We start from the raw sequence: 21,372 nt of genomic DNA on the forward strand, positions 1-21,372 counted from the left end.
GAGTTTTCACACTCTCTCTCTCTAACACACAACCCTTACAATCACATCCCATAACAAATACAGGATACACAACATTGAATAAAATTACAATCAAATTTAGTAAGGAATAAAAGCCAACAAAATACAAATTTGTAAATCACAACTTTATAGAAACATACCATAAGGTTATTTAAAAAATTAACAAAAGAAGAAAGAAGAAAAAGAAGAAGAAGGAGAAGAAAGAAACATTCCATGAGAAATATGGATTAGACATGGAGGCATCAATTTGCACGATGGGTCCGTTTTTAACAGTGTTGTCTTGTTTCTTTTACATGGGTTGATGCCCATGTTTGGAGGCAAAAGTACGAGACAACAAACCTTTAGATCCCATGAAAAACGATCAATGTTTGGTGTGTTTCATGTCAATCCGAATTTCTGCATGCTTTGTTCCTGTATGTTTATATTATTCAACCCGAAATAGATAGAAAACGTCTAATTTCTACGGGAGGCTAAGTTGATTTTAGTTTTCACCCTCAATAATTAATTTTGATCATAAGTGGAAAACTATGTTGTGGCGGCCGGGGGGACAATATTTTGATGTAACCACTCTTAATTAACAATAAGTCTACAAACACAGCAAAAGTTATTGAGAACTTTACACTTTTTGAGGAAATGTGCCACCTCATCTCACTTGGATTTGTGAAATTTTATGTGAATTTTTTGGTGCTTGTGTAGATTTATTGCTTTATTAAACCTATAATAACTATTTTTGCACAAACTAATTTTGACAAAATCTGAAAAGAATTTTCTTCGAAAACGTTAAAATGTATTCATTTTCAATTTTAAAAAAAGGGACAAAACTTAGATGAGGTGCTACACATTAATTTTTTAATTAAATTCAAACATATAATTGTATTGATTAAACCAATTGAATTCAATAGGTGATTCATTGATCAATTCAGCCATAATAATTGAATTCAATTATGTGATTTAATGATCATAATAGTTGAATTTAAGTAAAAAGTCTAAAGTATGTTTACAAGAAAGTCTAAAAAGTTAAAAAGAATTTAAATTTATACTTAAAATTTTGTCATTAAAATATTTTACATATGGACAAAACCATCTTAGTTATGGTGACTAAATTCAATTTGGTGTCTATTAAATTGAAAGGACCTACAAAAATAACGGCAGCTGTCGGGGTTGTGTGAAGCACATCAATTGGTCTCTTCAACAACAATTTTCCATTAGAGCAAAAGAATTCTCTTTAACAACACTTGGGTGAATTTTTTCATGTTTCACATTTTTATTGGTCTTTGTAACAACTAAACAACCTTGACCTTTGTAACTTTTGTTTGTTTTGTTTTGTTTTTTTTCAACCCTCGAGGTGGCTACAAGTATGGGAGTGGATTTCCAAAACTTTAGTGCTTGTTTTGTTTTGTTTTTTGTTTTTTTTTTTTGTTTTTGTTTTTTTTTCAACCCTAGTGGTGGATACAAGTATGGGATTGGATTTTCAAAAATTTTAGTATTACCTAATTTTTTTTTTTAAAAGTTAAGCAATTATGCTCATCTAGATCTGTCTTTTACAACCAAGTTGTGTACTTGGAGAATTATCTTTTCATTTTTCGTTCATTGGAAGAAATTTCAACAGATGTCTATGCCACAATTTTCATGAGATTCAATCTTGTAGTTTTGTGGTACTTCTTTATGATGGTGGTGGTGTGAGATTCAATAGCACTAAAAAGGCCTTCTCTCAGAACGCTACTCAAAAACTGATACTATATGTTTTAGATCCAACAATTGAGACATAAGTTCATGCAAAAATTTCTATTTATTTTAGCATAAAAATTTATTATATCACTAACATACACACCAACTAAAAAAAGTGTATTAAGAAATGAATAAAATATATTGTTGCACATGAACAAAAGTCATGTAAATTTACATGGGTATTGTGGTTGTGGACAAAATATGCATAATTTTAGAAAAATTAATGTGGGTGATTTTTTTGTGTTAATTAGCCAAAATTTTGTATTTATGTTATTTTAATTTTTGCATCGACTAATGCAACTACTCTATATAGAAATCTTAATAATTCTTACTCCATCCAAATTAAGTCAGACAATTTTTGGGTAAAGTTTATTATTAGTCCTTCAATTATTCGGTAAATTTTATATTGATCTTTCAAGTTTCAACTACCAATCATGTCATTTAGTGCCCTCGACTTTAAATGTTTAGACAATATCATTCTTGAATTTATTCATTCAATTTTTGAATGAAATTAATAGTTGAAGTTCATTTGATTTTGAAATTTTTCATGATAACCTTTTAAGTGGAGTAAGTCTAGAAACATACCCAAATCCACAACATACTTAAATGTCACATTGTGATTGGTGCATCTTTTTTTTTTTTCTTTTTTTTATAACAAATACTCATGGTGGTCTCATATGTAAGTACTAAAATTCAATAACAAGTTAACCTCCAAGCATGTTCTGGGTTTGGATGTGTTTGTAGGAAGGCTCTCTAAGGTGTTCTTCATTTGCACTTTTGCCACATCAACTAATTTAAGTAAAAATTAAATGAAGAGGAGATTCAATAATGAAATTGACATAATTTTTAAGGTTGAAAGACTTTGTTTATTCTTATGTTTATAATTCGATACTCAAGGGAGGAGGATTTGAAATACCACAAAGTGCTAGTTGAGCTATAAGACTCTTGGCAAGTTGAAATAATTATCACAATTAATAATTGGAGGGGACTAAATTTACATAGATAATAGTTGAGTGATCAGATTAATTGAATTTTACTCGATAGTTAAAAAAATCTAATTATATTAATTCAGCCTTAAATAAAAGAGGAATATGAGATGGTCATAGGGTCACTCAAGAATATTGAATATACCTTCTCAAAAAAAATATATATATATATATATATATTGAATATAACTCAATTGATAAATTTGATATTTTGCTAACTATTTTTTTTACCAAAGTTCTAAGTTCTAACCACCATATGACAGATTGACAAATGCATAAATTCAAGAAAAACAATATATATATAAACAAGCTAGAAAGTAAAGGAAGCCATCACAATCTCAAGTAGCACAGGCATCGCTGTCCATAATTGGGTCAAGCTCATGTGCCCATCTTAGTATTCTTCATAAACTGTTAGACAGGAAGATTGTGACTCTTGTGAAGTACTTAAATTTTAAACCCTATTTCTCTATTAGTTTGTTCATTCCCAATAGTTATTAACTTGTATTAACTGCAATGAACTACTACATATATTATATGTTGTCGGGATAAATAATATATACAGACAAAAACTCATACAAATGGTCCAAAAAAATGAATCAGATAGAGTACATAGAAAATTATAAATTAATATGAAGGGAATTATTTATTAATTTTTATTTGAGAGAATAATTCTAATTGCGAGCTGGTCGAATTTCCGTACACTGGAGTTTGATTTGTTAAGAAAAGAGTATCCAAATCTAAGCACCTGATTAACTGGCAAATTGTGTTGTTAATATCAATAACGAATCAAACTTGTTTTATATTAAAGACAGAAAATAAGTTTGCAGGATACTGTTTAGTTTTTTAATGTTCAAATGTTATATTCTATTAATATTATATAAAAAAATGGTGATACTACAATTAAATCTTCTTATTCCAAATCTAACCTAGGATACTAACATTTGTATTGTATATAATAATATAATTAAAATTGATATTGATCAACAAAAGATTAAGTTTTAATTAATTTTTAATTTTGTGTCAAATACCCTAAAATATATTTTAATATTATAAGTGTCTATCCACTTTAAAACTAATTTCAACTCAAAATTATTTAAAACTATTTCTAGTACATTAAAAACTACTTTCAATTTAAAACCTTCTTCTCTCTCCTCTCTGTGTGTGTTAAAATATTTAGTATTCTCAAAAAAAAAAAAAAAAAAAAAAAAAAAAAAAAAAAACTACTTCCAATTTAGTTTTGTTACTTGGGACATTGAGCGTGCATGATAGAGACAGGAGGGAGAGAAAGTGGAAGTAAGGCTTAATAGGGTTTAACTTGATGGCCAGTGGCACGGTGGGAGGTCTTTAGTTCCTACATATTCAATATATTTAATGGGTTACAATATAATGGACCCAATATATTGTATATATAGGAGCTATTTATAAGTTAACCCTAGACTAAACTTAGATTGTAGCACTTGTACTACAAATAAGACTAAGATTACTTTGTTAAATTGTCTACAGGATGGTAAAGTTTAGGAAAAAGCTTTTCCTTGATGTAAAACTTCTCTTATCGTAATGATTTTTTTTTTTTTTTTAAATTTTTGGAAGGTTTCCTTAGTAGTGTTTTTTTAGAATGGTTTCTCCATTAGTTTTTCATATGTTTCATCTCACTGTCTTTATTGTGTTTGATTTTGTGTGATTAGTGACATGTTACTTAATTTTCCATCACATGTTACTTAAGCTATTTACTTGTGAATTGGACTTTTGCACAACCGGAATAATTTAACCATTTGGTTAATTCACTTGTAATTCAATAACTAGAATCTAAAATTCTAACAATTGAATGTGAATAGTAGACAATTATTTTTACATGAATTCACTTTTTTTTTTACTTTTCTTTTCTTTTCTTTTCGCCACTCATGATGGACTATATTTCAATAAGCTATAACAAAAGTTGTGTAGTTAGATGGACTTTCTTTATTCTTGCATGAGCTTGTGTGGACCTTTGAAGTAAGATAAAGGGCGACAAAAAAGAAAAAAAAAAAAAGGCACTGATATAAAAGTATTGCTTACCATGAATCTCCGAGTTGATTAAACATTTTTTCACGTTGATCCCATGCAGTGAAGATGTTCCACAAGTGAAGGAAAATATAACTTGGTAAAGTTAGCAGCACACAGTAATTCTCACTCTTTGTGAAGGGCTTGCATGTATCTGAGTGTTTTCTATCAAATCACTCGTTACAATGAGGGGGACTCGCTACAAATACGCTGTGTAAAACTGAGATATTTTCTTTAAGTGACGCAAATCTTGCCATTTTTTGTTTGATCAAACACCCTATCAAATTCATTTTTCGGTGCTTAATTTGCCTTTCCCTATTTCCCTAAAAGTCATCATATTCCAGCACAGCACAGCACTACTATATGCCACAACGGACTTGACATTTGAGTACGACTTCTCATGCATGTGAAACTAAACCCCAATTCAAATTCGAACTCTAACTGTCATCACCTTTCAAACCATAGAGCTTGCAATGAGGAATGGGGTTCATGTGTCCATGTGGTCCTGATGTGGAGCTCCTCAAACATAGTACGTAAAGTTTTAACAGTGTTTGATTTATACTCAATCCTCTGTCTAAGTTACTAATTATCCCATGTGGATTCCACCTGCTATCGAAGTTCTCACAGTTTTAAAGGAATGATGCATATATCTCATACTTGTTCTTATTTACAAGGACTCTAGATTCTTAAGGAGCATGCATGTATTTTATGGAGCAGCCCCCATGAGACCATCCTTTCATGGTAGGACCCATAGATGTATGAATATATCACATGTTGTAAGAGATTGGTTCAAAGAATTGTTTCATAAGATAATTTTCCATTCCGAATGAATTGATTTCTCATGATAAAAGCGTTGTTATGGTCGTGTCCAAAAACATGGTCCATGTGGGCTAAAATGTTTGTAAAAGAGAATCACACTTAAGTCAGATTATATTTGGGTGAGAGTATTTTCATGTATGAAGAGTGATGATATTGTTTGATGTATATTGGAATTAGGTTTAATAGGGGGAGGGGAGTGATTCGACACCACATCTTTAGGGGCATGGCCACGTTATGACTTGGGGGGCCATGACCCTATGGCATCTAAAGTTATTAAGCATTGATTACAAATGGTTAGCCTACAAAAATAGGAGTCCCCTACCCCCCCTCCCCCCACACCCCACCCAAAAAAAAAAAAAAAATCCAATGATCCTCTTAATCAAATAATCGAGTGATTGACTAAGTGACTATATATACAATTTTTTTTTCTTTCTTACATTTGCTAAATTTTGGATTTGACTTCATTGTTTCCGTTGTAATTTGTTTATGCACTTTGGTAGACAATTTAATAGTTTATATTTAAAATAAAATTTGTAAGAATTTCATTTTTTGGAGATGCATTATTGTACTTAGTGCATAAAACTCCAACTTTTGTTAGGTTTGGGAGAGGCATACCTTATTTTTAATTTTTTTTAGATGCATTTTATTCTAAGAAGAAATTTTGTAATTATATATATGTTAAAGTTGATAATTTTAAATGTAATATATTTATAAATTATAACTTACTCTATTATTAGAATATATATGTGTGTGCACTCTTGAGTACGCATGTTAGGTTTGTTTTGGTTAATATATATATATATATATATATATCCATATCATAACTTGGCCTCTCCGAATAAAAATTCTTAGCTCCACTCTTGTACATCTTAATTGAATATATTATTTTCAATATAAGTCTTAAAAGATTTCATACTTCTATATGGGGTTCTAATCCCTCTCTTTCTTGTAACTATCAAATAATCAAAAATATTGTGTCACTTTCATTTGATAAGGGTTTAATTAGTACGTAGCATATGAACTCATCAGTCATTGATTGCTTTTCATTTCACTTGTAACTTTTTAGCAGACCCTGACTCGTATGCTTGTTTGTTTTATAACATTCGTATTGGCAATTCATGCAACTTTTACGTACAGTTTGGATCATTTCCAGATGAGCTAGCGGTGCCCTTTGGGTGCTCAGTTTGGCCATGAAAATGACTTGTTAATTAAAGGGGACACAAACTGTTGGTTCCCAAAACAAAATACCATAATTTTACAAGATGCTAATTTTTTTAAGTTTAATTTTATACGGCTTACTGTAAAGAAAAAAATTGTGATTATTCTCCCAAAATGAGATAATTTGGTAGGATACATTGTACTTGATTAATTATGAAAAAAATGTACGTAACAATGAATTTTTAATTCATTATTGCTTTCCCTTTTTGTAAGCATGGGGGTTTGAAACTTTGAATTACATACCTTTTTGGTGAAAACTTTATGGAATAAGATCCTCTTATTCATTTAAACTAGCCACTTCAAAAGTCCAATAAGATGTGATACTTTGAGAATAAAGGTCCGTTTAGATATAATTGAAAACTAAAAATTGAAATTGAAAACTGAAAAATATTGTAGCAAAATAATTTTTAAATGTGTGAATAGTACCGTGAAACCCATTTTTAATGAAAAAGTTGCTAAAAAGTAAAATTTGTGAGTCCGTGAACAATATACGATGTGCACTGATTGGCTGAAAAAAGTAAAAAAAGTCAAATTTTGCGGCTACTGTTCATTAAACAGTGCATGAATAGTAGCCGCAAGTCTTACAAACGTGTGAAAAAAAAAAAAAAAAAAAAAAAACGCAGATGCAAACGTGCTGTTTTTAGCCCAATCCAAACGTAGCCTAACTTTGGGTTTAGACACTGTCAACTTAGGGGATCTCTTAATTAATTAGTTCCTTATGAATTTTGTCAAGGGTATGATAAAATGTGAAAAAAAAAAAAAAAAATTTCTATTGCATATATAATTATTTATATTGTAGATTCATGACATTGAGATGTCATTGAATACAAAGTTCCGTACGTAAATTAATCCAACACTCTTCATCATGTATGTGAAACCGAATACAAAGATCCTTGGTGTAGATCTCTAAATATATTGGGTCCTATCAAGGTTGGCACCATAAAGTTTGAATCATTTTATATTTAAATATTATTTAGTTCATGTTCTATATTATAATTTTTTTTTTTTTTAATTTGAAATCTTTTATTCTACTTTTTGATAGGATTGATTCACTGGATTTAATGGGGATTGAGTTATAGATTAATCCACAATTTTTTTTTTTTTTTTGAAAAATGCTAATACTACTTTAAATTTTACTTTTTAAAACTTATAATTTGATATGACAAGGAATGTGATTGGTAATATTTTAACAAGATAATAAATAATTTTTTTTTAAATAATTAAATCAATATTAATGATTGGTAAAATATTAATTTGTAAAACCTATATATTAAATTTGTATAGTATATATAGCATCACTCGATTTTTTAGCCTTCCTTAACTGTTGAGAAAAAAAAAATATATAACTCACATTATAAAAAAAAAAAAAATCAAAACTAATTGTCTCCTACATTTGGGGGTCTTTCTCTAGTAGAGGCCTAGCCCCCAGGTCCTAGGCCATGTCCCTAAGTAGTAAGTACTATTGAATTATGATGTCAAAGTTTTAATTCTACTTGTACTGGGGGCTTTTCTTTACTAACTTCACTGCAACTAACCTAAATTAGGGTTATTCCCAAATACATGCATGTTTTGTATTTTACTTCAATAATAACATGCACATTTGGACCCTGTCAATTAAATTTAGTGCCATTTGGCATAGTGATTTGAAATCGTGCATTTTCAAAAAACATTGTTTTTTTTTTTTTACTTTATTTTTCTTAGGTATAATTTTTTCAAATAACACAAATTTTTATTATTTAAAACTGAAAAATAAACTGTGTAAAAAGCTCGATTCTATTTAACAGTTAAAACTTGTGCAGTTACCTTTTTCAGTACTTGCAGGTTGGCTTTTGTGTGCATGAGGTATCGCCCAGAGTTTTGGACAAACTAGTGCATGCTAACAAAAAAAGAGAACAAAACTAAGGTTTGAACGAATCTTGGCTGTGTATAGTCAGATTAATACAGTATGTCCTTTTCTTTTGGGTATAAGAGTATAATTATACAACCGTACAGTCGTATATAGATCAAGATCATTTCTACCTTTTAATATTACTTATAAAGTTCTGACTCACATTTACTTTCTTGTCTGTTTTTTACCATACCCTTGTTTTGGAAGTCATTTTTAACTTCAAGAAATAGTCAATTTTACATTTTGGTTTTCTCAGTCATTGTTTGGCTCGACTGAGTAGTGTTGCAACACATTTAGTCTTGCTAGTTTGGTACAGAAGATGGACTACGTAGCTAAGCCCACAAAAGCTACAGAGATATAGCACCTACCTAACTAGCTATAAGCACTTTTAATTGCACAAATAATCAACATTATTGTAACATGCATTGCACATATATATGGTCACTAATATTGTTCAATTTGCTACCTCTCTTTACCTAAAGAACTATTCACATGCTTGTTCACATGACTATGTTTTGTCTAGTCCAGTTTTGGTACATCTACTATTTTTTTCCTCTTCTTGAGCTATAATAAGAGTATCCACATCAAAATGTGTAGAATTTACACAATTTTATTCTAAAAATAACTTACATCAGTCTATGTATAAGCGTGTAAATTTACAAATTTGTTATAGTAATCATGTAAATTTACATTGGCATTATTCATTTTATATTTAATTGTTTATTTTTTTTCTTCACATATTCCTATAATGAAAGAATAGAGTGGATAATAGTTGTTATGTGTAAAAAAAATAAACTTAAAAAAAAAAAAGTAAGAAAAATTGATATTTTAATAAAATGTAGTGTAAAATAAATAATTTAATATGAGGTGTTTTAAAAAGTGAGTATGTAAATATATTAAAATAGACAAGAATTTTTGCAATATCTGATGTGAATGATCTAATAAACCTTTTCGATAGTGGGTGATAGTGTGGTAAATTCCTAACCAATCTTTATACTATATACCAAGTGTTTATATTACTATTGTCATGGCAGCTCTTTCAAATTCCAACTCCCAAGCGTGGGTTACGTCCACAAAGTGAATTCTAACCAGGAATCTCGCCGGGAAAAATTGAAACATATTTTGTCACATGCAGACATGTAACGTCCAAAGTTTTTACAATTACCTAGCTTATCTAGATTTTTTCATTGAAAATAATACAATATTATAAGATCTTTTAGGTTGAGACGCAACTTCTTCTACAGACACCTGGATAGTGGGCTCAATAAACATAAAAAGTCTTGTCTTAAGCTCGGAGATTCCAAATTCCATCCATCATATTATCTTTCCGAGATGTTCTATGGATAGAGAGTGGAATATTTAATTTGACCAAAAACTAGGACACTATTTCCTTATATTAAAAGATTTTTTAATACGTAAAATTCAACTTTTTTAATTAATTAATGTTATACTACTAAGTATCTTTTTATCATTTAAGAATTTTTGTCAAAATCATTGTTGAATTGTATGTTTTTTATATTGAGAAGGGAATATGACTCATTTCTATCTCTAATTCCATAACCGAAAACTCAATTAAGGAAAAAAAGGATATTAACAAATCCATCCTATGGGACAAAAGAATTTACGTCTCTAATGACGAAAACAAAATCCCAGCTAAAAAACGAGTTTAACGAAAATTTGATATTCATAGAATGGAGCCAATAAATCTTAAGGTATTGATAAATAATAATTACATTTAATGATACGAACTTTGAATAAGCATAGAGAGAACATGTGGTTTAACAGTCATACTAAGTACTAACAAAATATTAATTTAGTAAGTTACATGTTTTTTATCAAAAACTTAAAGGTTAAGTACTAACAAAATATTAATTTAGTAAGTTACATATTTTTTATCAAAAACTTAAAGGTGATGTTAGGTATAACATGAACTCTAAAATTATATTATGTATAACTTGAATTCAATTTCTATAATTTAATAATGAAAACCCAATTTAAGTAGGGTAAGATTCTAACTTTTTTACTACGAGAAGAAAAAATAACTAGGAGATTATTAACACAGGAAGAAGATTCTATGACAGATGGTATATTTTACAGTAATAAATATATGAATTTCAATTTTAATATAGTGTTGATATTGACAAACTAAGAAATGAATATTGAATAAGACATGGCCTCGAATTGGGTTAGACCACGCAGAGTTTCCAAGATGACACATGCAAATGTCGTTTCCAAAGTCTGGAAGGGAAAAAAAAAGCATTGGGGATCATATCTGACTGGTCAAAAATGTCATCCTTTAGCAGCAATTTGTGCAAAACAACTTTCAAACTAGGCCAAGAGCCTTAAGTTCCTTAACCATATAGGTAATTAGCTTAGCTAGGCACTTGATAGAGTGCAGAAGAATGAAGATATGCATATAAATATTACTATATTATTAGTGCATGTAGCAAACTTGTTTAGGACAAAAACACAGTTATTTAGGCAAATCCATTAAGGACAAAACACAGTTATTTATGCAGAATCCCTTTAGGACAAAACTGGTACTGTTATTTAAGCAATTTCAATTAAGACAAAATAAGAACAATTATTTAAGCATTTGTATTTAAATTTTTTTTAATCAAATTCAACTCCGTAATTTATTTACTAATGAACTTTATCATTAAATTTAATTTTTTTAAGAGAATATCTTGGCACATTTTATACTATAATTAATAAAATTTAATTAATAAAAAACTTAAGATCTTGTTGAAGTTGACTCATATTTACAATTGGGTCATTAAGTTAGAGTAGTCTTATGAGTGTTACTATGTAGTAAAGTATGACGTTGTTTCCATAGACTTAGGCACCTTGCTGAACAGTGTAAATTTTATGCGTTAATTTCTTTTTTCTCTCTTTTTTTAATCTTTGCTAAGAAATTGTACCGAACTTATACCTGGTAAATTACATGAAATTAAGGCATCCCATATGAGTATATAGTAGTGATAATACTGTACAAAAAATGAGGAAATTATTCAAATGACAGGAAGTAGTAGATAACATGGGCTTGCGTGCTAAGACTGACACATAGAGGTCCCGCTAAGTTGGCTGATAAACAAGCACATTTCCCTTAACCCACTTGAGCTCTAACCCCAGTTTGGGGACATATAGAGAAAGCACAGTATGGCGTATCTCTCTATTCCCTTTATAGCTAGATCTCTCTCTCTCTCTCTCTCTCTCTCTCTCTCGCGTTCACACACTTACACATGTAAAACACAAACATACACATACACACAAACACACCCACAACCCTATTTAATAACAAGCATAGCCCACCTCTTTCTCCCATGCACTTGTCCTCTTCACTCCCAACACCACCTCTCTTCTCTAGTTTTTGTTCATGGTTACTTGCTTCCCTTATCTCTCTGTCCATAACTTGTCTCAAACACTCACTTCCTTCTCTCTTTATATATATATCTCCATCTTAGCTTCTTCCATACCCAACTAAATTAGTTTTTCTGATACAAACTTTCTCTGACAAGAGCTTGAGTTCCACTTCTCTCTCTCCTTTGTCTACTATTTCTTTCTGACACTCCCTCTGAACAACAATGTCTAGCAGAAGATCCCGTTCGAGGCAGTCAGGTGTTTCTAGCAATATCACTGATGACCAGATCACCGATCTTGTTTCCAAGTTACAACAACTTATCCCTGAGATCCGCAATAGGCGCTCCGACAAGGTTTATTGCTCTCTTATCTCTCTCTCTCTCTCTCTCTCTCTCTCTCTCACACACACACACACACACACACAAAACATGTGTGGTCTCCATTTGCTTTAGCTAATAAGATAAGTCACACTCACTGCCTCGCTTGTTTTAATCCACAAAGCCCACAACTTGAGGTGTGTGGACCTTAACACACACTTGGTTTGCCTATAGGATTACTACTTAAATACTTTTTTCCCTTTTTGTCTAGCTAGGAAGGCAATTTGAGCCTAGGTTCATGTATAGAAAGAACAAAATAATACCACTTAGTTACAAAGACTTTTGACGAATACTTATATATTGTTTACCAAGTTCTCGAAAAGAATTGACGGATAATATTGCCAAATTATAGGACTCTGTATTACGTATGAATAGTTTAGTCAATGTCGTTATATGTTATATATATTTGCAATTGGTTTACTAAGTGTAGAATTTATATGTATATTCTGGCAGGTATCAGCATCCAAAGTATTGCAAGAGACTTGCAACTATATAAGAAGCTTACACAGGGAAGTGGATGACCTAAGCGACCGTTTGTCCAATCTTCTGGCTACAACAGACTCTGACAGCGCTCAAGCTGCAATAATAAGGAGTTTACTGATGTAATAGAGAGTGTTACATTATATAAATATATATATTATTGTCTTTCTTCTTCTTTCTTTTTCTTTATCTTCTTCTATCTAGCTAGGGATTGGTCACTAGGCCAAGACTAAGGGTTAACATGGGCTCCATGTTATATCCCTTAGTTTAAAAAAAAAAAATGTAGTAGTAATTAATCTTATATATAATAAAAGAACTTCTAGAGTTCTCAAATTTTGAGTGCTTCAAAGCTTTTTGTATCTAGATTAACCTGTTAATTGTCTCTTGCTGGTGATTGTGACACTTCTATAGTAAATATTAGTATTGAAAAAAGTTTCGTTTTCAAAGTTTAAAAGGCCATATACAAAATATCAATGTTTCTAGTCTCTTTTACGTGAAAAACCTAGAAGTAGACCGTTAAGGTCCACCATGTTCATGACATGTGACATTGGTATTATAACTTCACACCAATTTTGTAATGACACATGACGGCGACCATATCAACTTAAATGACATAACATGACCATCATGATGATGATGACGATCGTCTTCAAAAAAATTTCAAGCTCAATGCAATGAAGCAAACTGAATAATAATTTTCCACATTCATTAAATTTGGGGAGGTTTTTCTTTTGGGGTTGGGGGGGGGGGGCTTGATCTGTTTGATTCTTAATCGCCTAACATGGGTTTGCCGCAGTGTGGGGCAGAAAGTTTTAGCTTTGTAAGTACGAGAAGAAAGAAGAAGATAAAAAACGTACAGAACTCAAATATATGAGTTACTTTCATGTCATGTACTATCAGAGTTTTTTTTTTTTTTTTGTTAGCCAGGCTATATTAATTATTGGGACTCCATAGTACAATTCAGCGTCAAATCTTAGGCCAATGACATTCTAGCCAGGGTCATGAAGTTGAACACACAGAGAGTTGTTATTACGTGTGCCTTTGGGTAGAATGATAAAAGAAAATTATTTCATTATTTAATTTATTTTTGTTATTATTTATGGGTCTTACTGTATTTTTTTGATATTATTCATGAGTCTCACTGTACTATTTCAACTAAATTTTACCTTTATTTACAATACTTTCAATAATAATTTCTCAATTTCAACAAAATAAGCGGTATCTAAACACATCCTATATATTATATTTTCCTTCCTTTGTGTTACTTCACTTCTTACCCCTCTTTACTAAATGTAAATAAGGGGTTTCCACCACATAATTAAACCTCACATAAATTATTTATGGCTATCAATAAGCAATGAGGGCAGTGACATATATTACCTGATAATTGGTGCAGTGATGGATGTAATAAATTTCATAATTATTTTCACAATTGTTTTTTAGAGATAGTTTCAACTTATGACATCTGTTTTTTATTATTATATTTTATAATCCTTCCTTTATGCCACTTCTCCCTTTACTAAATGTAAATAAGGATTTCTATCACAAAATTAAACCTCACATAAATTGCGGCTATCAATAAGCAATAAAGGTAGTGACATTACCTGTTAATTGGTGCAACGATGTAACAAATCTCATAATTATTTTTGCAATTGTTTTTTGACAAATAATTTCAACTTATGATGCTCGCTCCTAATAATTGATTTTTATCATTAGACCAAAATTCCAATCGATTCTTGGTGTATACAGGGTTCAAACCCCAAATTTCATATTTGATGATAAGAAACTTTACTAGCTAAGCGCTAGCTAACTAGAATCCACTTTTTTCACAATTATTAAGTTGGTAAATTTTGATTGATATATAATAAAATTAAGTGATGTTATACTAATTACAAATTATCAATAATCATAATCATATTTTTTGTTTTTTGTTTTTGTTTTTACCATTGCTCTTCTTGGAGGCAAATAAAAACTTACTAACCAGGCAACAAGTACATGTTTACACTTCAATAATTAGTTTGATTAATCAATAATACCCTTCTATCTCATTCCTCAAATCAAGACATTATCTGCTACGTACAAAGATTTGATTCACTGCCGTCCTATGATTTCCAAAGGGTCAACTTCAAATCCTTCTTTCGGCCTCCAGAGCTTACAAACACACCGCTATCCTCGCAAAAATCTTAGTTTGCAGATAATGTTTGACAAATGTTGATTTGTGTTAACTTTAAAGTTTGAATTAGTCAATCACCTATGCTAAATGGTGTCTATATATATGGTGCACTCTACAGGTTAGCTTTGAGCAAGTTATCATAGTTAATTTGCATGTGATTTTGCTCAAATTCTGATCACAATGGCCATTGTGTGAATCAAAATGTTGCTTGTGATTATCAGAAGGTGCGCATGTAATTGAGAGATTTTTTATAGGCAAATGGTCAGGTTGTCCTCGAACTCAATTAATAAAGAAGTAACGTGGTCCTTGTTTCAATAAAACCAAAAGAAAGGGAATCCAAGTTAAATGGCTGTACTAGAATTCTTTGTTTAGCTGGTCCCTACAAAATCAACATTTTGATTTCTTTGATTATAAAGCATCATATGAACCAATAGTGACTCCTATATTTTATATAATTTTTATAATTTATTATTGTGATTATTATTTTTTTGATAAAGGCGGAGCCAAGATTTCAAGTTAGGAGAGCTGAAGTATAAGAAAAAAAAAAAAAAAAACCCCATGAAATTTCAAATAAGCATTCATTTAGTGTCAACAAACTATCAACAAAGGCAAAGATACAAAATCATTATTTCATAATACATTTATAATGCAATCATTCACTAACAAAGACAAAAACATAAAACACCAATATTTTTTACTATATTAGAGCATTCGCATCAGCTTGTGTAAAATTTTCTATCTATTTTGGCATGAAAACCTACTTTTTTATTATTTTACATACTCAATTTTCAATACATCTTACATCGGATTATCTATTTTATTAGAATACTTTTCCCTTATTAATCTTTTATAATTATCCCAAATCATATATCTCTCTTTCTCAACTAAAAACAATTGCCCTCAATCTCAAGAATTACTAAGATATTCATTTGCATAGCTACAATAATTATGTAAATTTACACAATTATTGTAATACAAATGCATTTTTGTACAATGATATATAATCTGATATGAGTGTATTTTGGGGTTGATTGGGCAAATCTGAAGCCTTATGCTATGTTACAATTAACAAAAATTCTCTTACAATGAAATCGATGTAAAATTGTAGGGGAGAGGAGGGGCAAGATTTTTGGAAGAGGTGACCCAAATATAAACCGTAGAGAATATACCTACTTTAGTTTTTTCCCTTCAGGTCAGCGTGGCACGGGTCTAATCCTCCACCGTCTCCATCCTTGTTTGCAACCAAGTAAAAGATGATTTATTTCGTTCTTTGGTTTAGAGATAATATTTTAAGTAGCCTGGTACACACATCATCGCTTTCAAATCTATGTAAAAAGCCATAAGGAGAATATTGCATATATTTATATTACATAAAGATATTTAAAATTTGATTGTGACTAAACTTACAAGTGGGTCCTTATGGCCCACTAGATTCCCAGCCCAGTTAGTGCTTAAAAGGCCCAAAGGTTTTTTTTTTTTTTTTAATTTTTAAAAACCCATCGATTATGGAATGGAACACTATTTCAAATCCCATTGCATTTTGCAAATTTAAGCCCATTAATGTTATAAAAACATCAGCCCAAAAAACATACCTCTCAAGCCCGTAAAAAAGCCCAAATACAATAGGCCCAAAATCCACATCCACAAAAAAAGACAAAACTGACAAAATCTGATCCGTTTGGTCGCGTTTGGTTTAAAAAGTAAATCTCTCTCCTTTCTTCTTCACCAAACTCTGCTTTTTTAAAACCAGTAAGCAAAGAAAAAAAGATTCAATGATTTCTTCAAAATCAAGTTTCATTATTTGTGAAAATTCCTTGTTGTTTATAATTGTGTATATATGCTTTCTGATGATATGTTTTGAACTTGGTTTTTTTGATCATCCCAGGTTTGAAAGTAGTAGAAGCAACTTGGGTACGAAGTTGTTTTTGTTAATTTTGATTAGAGTTTGGAAAACATGAGTAGTAGCGGTGGATATACTATAGAAGTTACGGGACTGTCACCGGAAGCCACTGACAAGGACGTGTTTGATTTCTTCGCTTTCTCTGGTGCAATTGAACATGTCGAAATAGTCAGGTAGTGTTTTTTTTTTTTTTTTTTTTGGTGGGATGAACTTGAATTTTAGTCTTAGTTTTTTTGTTTTCATGTTGGGTTTGTTGTTTTCGATGTTTGTTTCGTATATATGTTTTTTGTTGTGCGCTTGTGGCACTATTTTGTTGGGCTAAACTACTGTTTATTTGTGAATTTAAATTGAATAACTCCAAGCAGTAGTGAAGAAAATGAAGTTATGCGAGTTCCAATAGAAGAAACCACACAAGAAAGCATCAAATTTACGTGGAAAACCCTCCGAAAAATCATGGGGCAAATCTAATTAATCGAGTTTATGTGCAAAACTTGAGTTTGCAATAAATTGGGTTGTGGGTCTTTCACCTTGTTAAAATACTGATTTAAGCTATTGGGATACAGTAAATTTAATCATTTAACCATATACTTCTAACATGCCTAATAGCTTAAACTGTTAGTTTGGATGCTTCAACATAGTATTGGAGCCTGGTTTATTTGTTTGTTTGTTGGTTCGTTCCTCTTGTTGGGTGCATGGACATGGGTGTGGTTGTTGGAGAGTCTAATGTTGGTTAGACGTGGAGTTTGGTGACTAGTTTATGTACTAGTTGGATTGCTCCATTAAATAGCTCAAGCTTTTAAACATACCCACAATTTGATAAATTACTAGTTGTCCCCAGGGCTTAAGTTGTTAGGAAATGGTGTATTTTATAATTTAACTATTATCATAATACTCTCCCTCACATATGGGCTACTTTCCCTTTCTTTAGCGGAGCCTAGGATGTGGGATTTTTTAAAATTTTTTAAGTAGGAGATAGAGTGGAGTCGTGGTTCAAACTTAGGGCCACTTGCTCCGATGACACGATAAATTTCCGGTTATCCTAAAACCTTAAGCTATCAGAAAATGGTGAAGTTAATCATTTAACCATTATTTTAACACAATTTGCCTCTTTCTTTTGTTTTTACGTTGTGTTCAGTTTTGGTCCTTCGATTATCTACTCAGGCAGAGATCCTATTCCTATGATTAGTTTCACTCTTGTGATTGGTATGTTTGTTTGTTGTAAACTTACATTATGAGACTAATAAGTAATAACTTAGGTAGTGTATAATTTAATTTATACACAGTCTGTTTTCGTATCCTGTTGGAGCTGACTGAGTCCATTTTGTTTCAGAGCTGGGTTTTGAAAAAAAATAATTTTATAGGTTCTTTTGGACATAAGGTTGTTGTGGATATTAACTTAGAAATCCCTTTTTAGTTCTTCTGTTGCATAGGGAGTTTTCTTCATATTATGGCATAAGCCATTAAGTTGCATTCAAATGTTGGGTTGAAGAGGATGGACTCTTTCAATCTTCATGGGATGTCCAAGCATCGTCATAAACACATGGTGATTGGTAGTCCATACTATTGTATTTTACAGTACTTGAACTGAATGTTCAAGTGTTGTTATACACAAATAATTTTAAACCAAATAGTTATTATTAATTCTTGTTGGTAAGTGGATTATAGTCAGCTCCAGATGGCTTGGCATTACATTTTTCTTTTTAATTACCAGTAAGTAGTAACGGAGGTATTTTGTTAATTTCCTTGGCACCTTATGATTTTTCTGTATAGTGCCCTAGCATATCCTCTGATTCTTGTATATGATTAGCCCTTACATTTTTTATTTTGCTGAAAACAGATCCGGTGAAGATGCCTGTACTGCCTATGTGACATTCAAAGATGCTTATTCTCAAGAAACTGCTTGCTTGCTCAGTGTGAGTATTGGTGAAACTTTTTGCTAGAAAAGTGATAATCTGTTAGGCACAAAGCTAGAATCTTTGGTAATATACTTGTGTTTAGGCAGCTATATTTCATGAATCTCTATATATGGTGATTGACCAATAATTGTGCTTACATGAACTCATCTTCAACTTTATAAAGCTAAAAATTATTACATTGGGTTGTGCATAACTAAGCAATAAAAGAAAAGAAAAAAAAAATCACATTGGAGCTCTTTTAGCTATTCTCCATTGTTCGAGAGCACTTGTATTTATTCAGTCTCACATTTGGGGAAAGTAAAGAAATGAATGGTTGCTATATATTGTTGGTTTCAAATCCATACACTGAACCTTTTGGATTGGAGTAATGTACAAACATGCATATCAATGGGCTCTTGGTGGACTTCATAAGCATTTCTCTCCCTCAACAAATTGATATCTGATATGATGGTTCAGGTTCCACTTGAATGTCTTGTTCTTGGTACATTTGGTATGGCTTTGTTGAGAGTGTGACTATTGGAGCAAGTTGCCTCTGATGGCCCTATATTTGGTGCAACTTTTGTATGCATGACACTCTGGATTTGAAAAGGACTGAACACTTGAGGGGGGAGTTAGGTCAATGCAGTAGAGATTTATACATGAGTGGGAGATTTATTGTGAATGTCACTTCAAGGAAAAAAATAAGAGAAAAAGAGCAGTTGATGTACATAGTTGGGCCTAATCCATTGGCTTAAGATTTTCAGTTAAAGTGGTGTCCTCAATAAGTATATTAATGGGTTTTTGGCAGACTTTGTAAGCACTTCTCTCCCCCAACGTGCATAGATCACTAGGAACCTTTTAGGAACCATAAGAGCTTATTGCCTGCCTTTTGTCATCCCATTAAAATTGGAGTGAACTTGCAAAAGTAAATATAGATTGCCAATACTATAAAGCTAGGATTTGTGCTAAGAAGCTGTTGATGGTGAAATTATGCCCGAACTAAAGATAGCAATGGTAAAGATATACTTTTGGAAGATAGTTTCTTTTCAGTTTGCAGTAAGAATGTACAAATCCTACTTCCTGACAGATGTCTTGGGCTGATTGCCAGCATGGTATGACGACTTTAGCTTGCCCCCTTACCCCCACCAAAAAAGAAAAAGAAAAAAGGGAAACAGGAAGAGCACTGAAGTAATAGATGTAAATGTTTATGAAGAAGGATGACTCTATTTTACTGGCTAGAGGTTCCAAAGGGCTCTTCTTTAGAAAGATTCCCTACATTATCAAATATATATATAAAATGCATGCCTTCAGTAGCAACATCTATAATTATGGCATTAATGGTAATTATGGTATTAGCTAAAGCATGTCTTAATTTATTCACTTTCCTGCTACCCTATACTAGAATTCTAGTGATATTCCTTAATTATCCTATTTGTTCATTTGATCTGAGTTTTCTTTATCAATAGGTTTACTCATTCAAGAATTTTTTTTTCATAGTTAGGTTTCTAATATTTGTTTGGTTTTCCTTGTCCTTTTGTGTGGCAATTATGTGATACTTGGTTTATACTTTTTCTTTTTCTTTTTTTTCTTTTAGGGTGCCACAATTTTGGATCAACATGTATGCATAACGCGCTGGGGGCAATGTGAAGATGAATTTGGTTTTTGGAGCAGACCTTCATATAGCCATGAAGAGGAAACTAGTTCAACTGTATGTCTTTCACTCTTTTGTGTCCTCTAGTTGTTCTAATGATCGTAGCTTGTTGCGTAATGATCTATTTTTCTTAATCACTGAAGCTAAATATTTTCTTTCTACCTTGACAGACTTCACAAAGAACCCAATTCCCCAGCACTGGAGAGGCAGTAACTATGGCTCAGGAAGTAGTTATAACCATGTTAGCCAAGGGATATGATCTGGGTAAAGATGCATTAAGCAAGGCCAAAGCCTTTGACAGGTCTCATCATGTTTCAGAAACTGCAACAGCCAAGGTGGCTGAGCTCAGTGAGAGATATGGCCTCGCTGATAAGATATGTGCAGGGGTTGGAGTTGCTAAATCTGTGGATGAAAGGTACCATGTCTCAGAGATGACCAAGTTGGCCGCATCAGCAACAGGAAGAATGGCTGCTGCAGCTGCACACACTGCGGTAAACAGTAGCTACTTCTCGAAAGGAGCTCTATGGGTCTCGGATGCTTTAAATCGAGCATCTAAAGCTGCAGCTGACTTGGGTGGTCACGGTGTTCAGCACTGATGCTTTTGGTTAACTCAAATATGGCTTGTTTCTTCTAGTCTTGTGTATATTAATAGCTTACAACATTTATGCAAATATGCAACTATAGAATACTCGCTATAATTAGTTAACCTAAAGAGGACAAAGAAAGATACATCATAAAGTTGTGTATCAGTACCTAGTGTGATCTTGGTTTTTGTTTCACTTCCTATGCGGATTTAGGAATAATGTATAATAAGGCTTGTGCCTTTTTGCTCTTTCTAA

General features: G+C 31.6%; 2 protein-coding genes across 2 annotated transcripts; both read left to right on the forward strand.

The window, feature by feature from the left end:
• Positions 1 to 11,801: 11,801 nt before the first annotated feature.
• LOC115979413 (transcription factor PRE6) lies at positions 11,802 to 13,263 on the forward strand. Its single transcript, XM_031101444.1, has 2 exons — positions 11,802 to 12,410; positions 12,888 to 13,263. The coding sequence occupies exons 1-2, from the start codon at positions 12,282 to 12,284 to the stop codon at positions 13,038 to 13,040; spliced, it is 282 nt and encodes a 93-aa protein (XP_030957304.1). The 5' UTR covers positions 11,802 to 12,281; the 3' UTR covers positions 13,041 to 13,263.
• Positions 13,264 to 16,743: 3,480 nt separating this feature from the next.
• On the forward strand, positions 16,744 to 21,372 carry LOC115982852 (binding partner of ACD11 1). Its single transcript, XM_031105575.1, has 5 exons — positions 16,744 to 16,836; positions 16,973 to 17,160; positions 18,825 to 18,900; positions 20,477 to 20,590; positions 20,704 to 21,372. The coding sequence occupies exons 2-5, from the start codon at positions 17,042 to 17,044 to the stop codon at positions 21,127 to 21,129; spliced, it is 735 nt and encodes a 244-aa protein (XP_030961435.1). The 5' UTR covers positions 16,744 to 16,836; positions 16,973 to 17,041; the 3' UTR covers positions 21,130 to 21,372.

Source organism: Quercus lobata, chromosome 3 (genome assembly GCF_001633185.2).
Source record: "Quercus lobata isolate SW786 chromosome 3, ValleyOak3.0 Primary Assembly, whole genome shotgun sequence".
NCBI lineage: Eukaryota > Viridiplantae > Streptophyta > Magnoliopsida > Fagales > Fagaceae > Quercus > Quercus lobata.

Bases quoted from the DNA above. Each gene is read 5' to 3' on its own strand.
- LOC115979413 (XM_031101444.1), top strand. From the start codon at position 12,282: ATGTCTAGCAGAAGATCCCGTTCGAGGCAGTCAGGTGTTTCTAGCAAT. The intron at 12,411-12,887 runs GTTTATTGCTCT...ATATTCTGGCAG, and splicing joins GCAATAGGCGCTCCGACAAG to GTATCAGCATCCAAAGTATT.
- LOC115982852 (XM_031105575.1), top strand. From the start codon at position 17,042: ATGAGTAGTAGCGGTGGATATACTATAGAAGTTACGGGACTGTCACCG. The intron at 17,161-18,824 runs GTAGTGTTTTTT...TGCTGAAAACAG, and splicing joins GAACATGTCGAAATAGTCAG to ATCCGGTGAAGATGCCTGTA. The intron at 18,901-20,476 runs GTGAGTATTGGT...TTTTTCTTTTAG, and splicing joins AAACTGCTTGCTTGCTCAGT to GGTGCCACAATTTTGGATCA.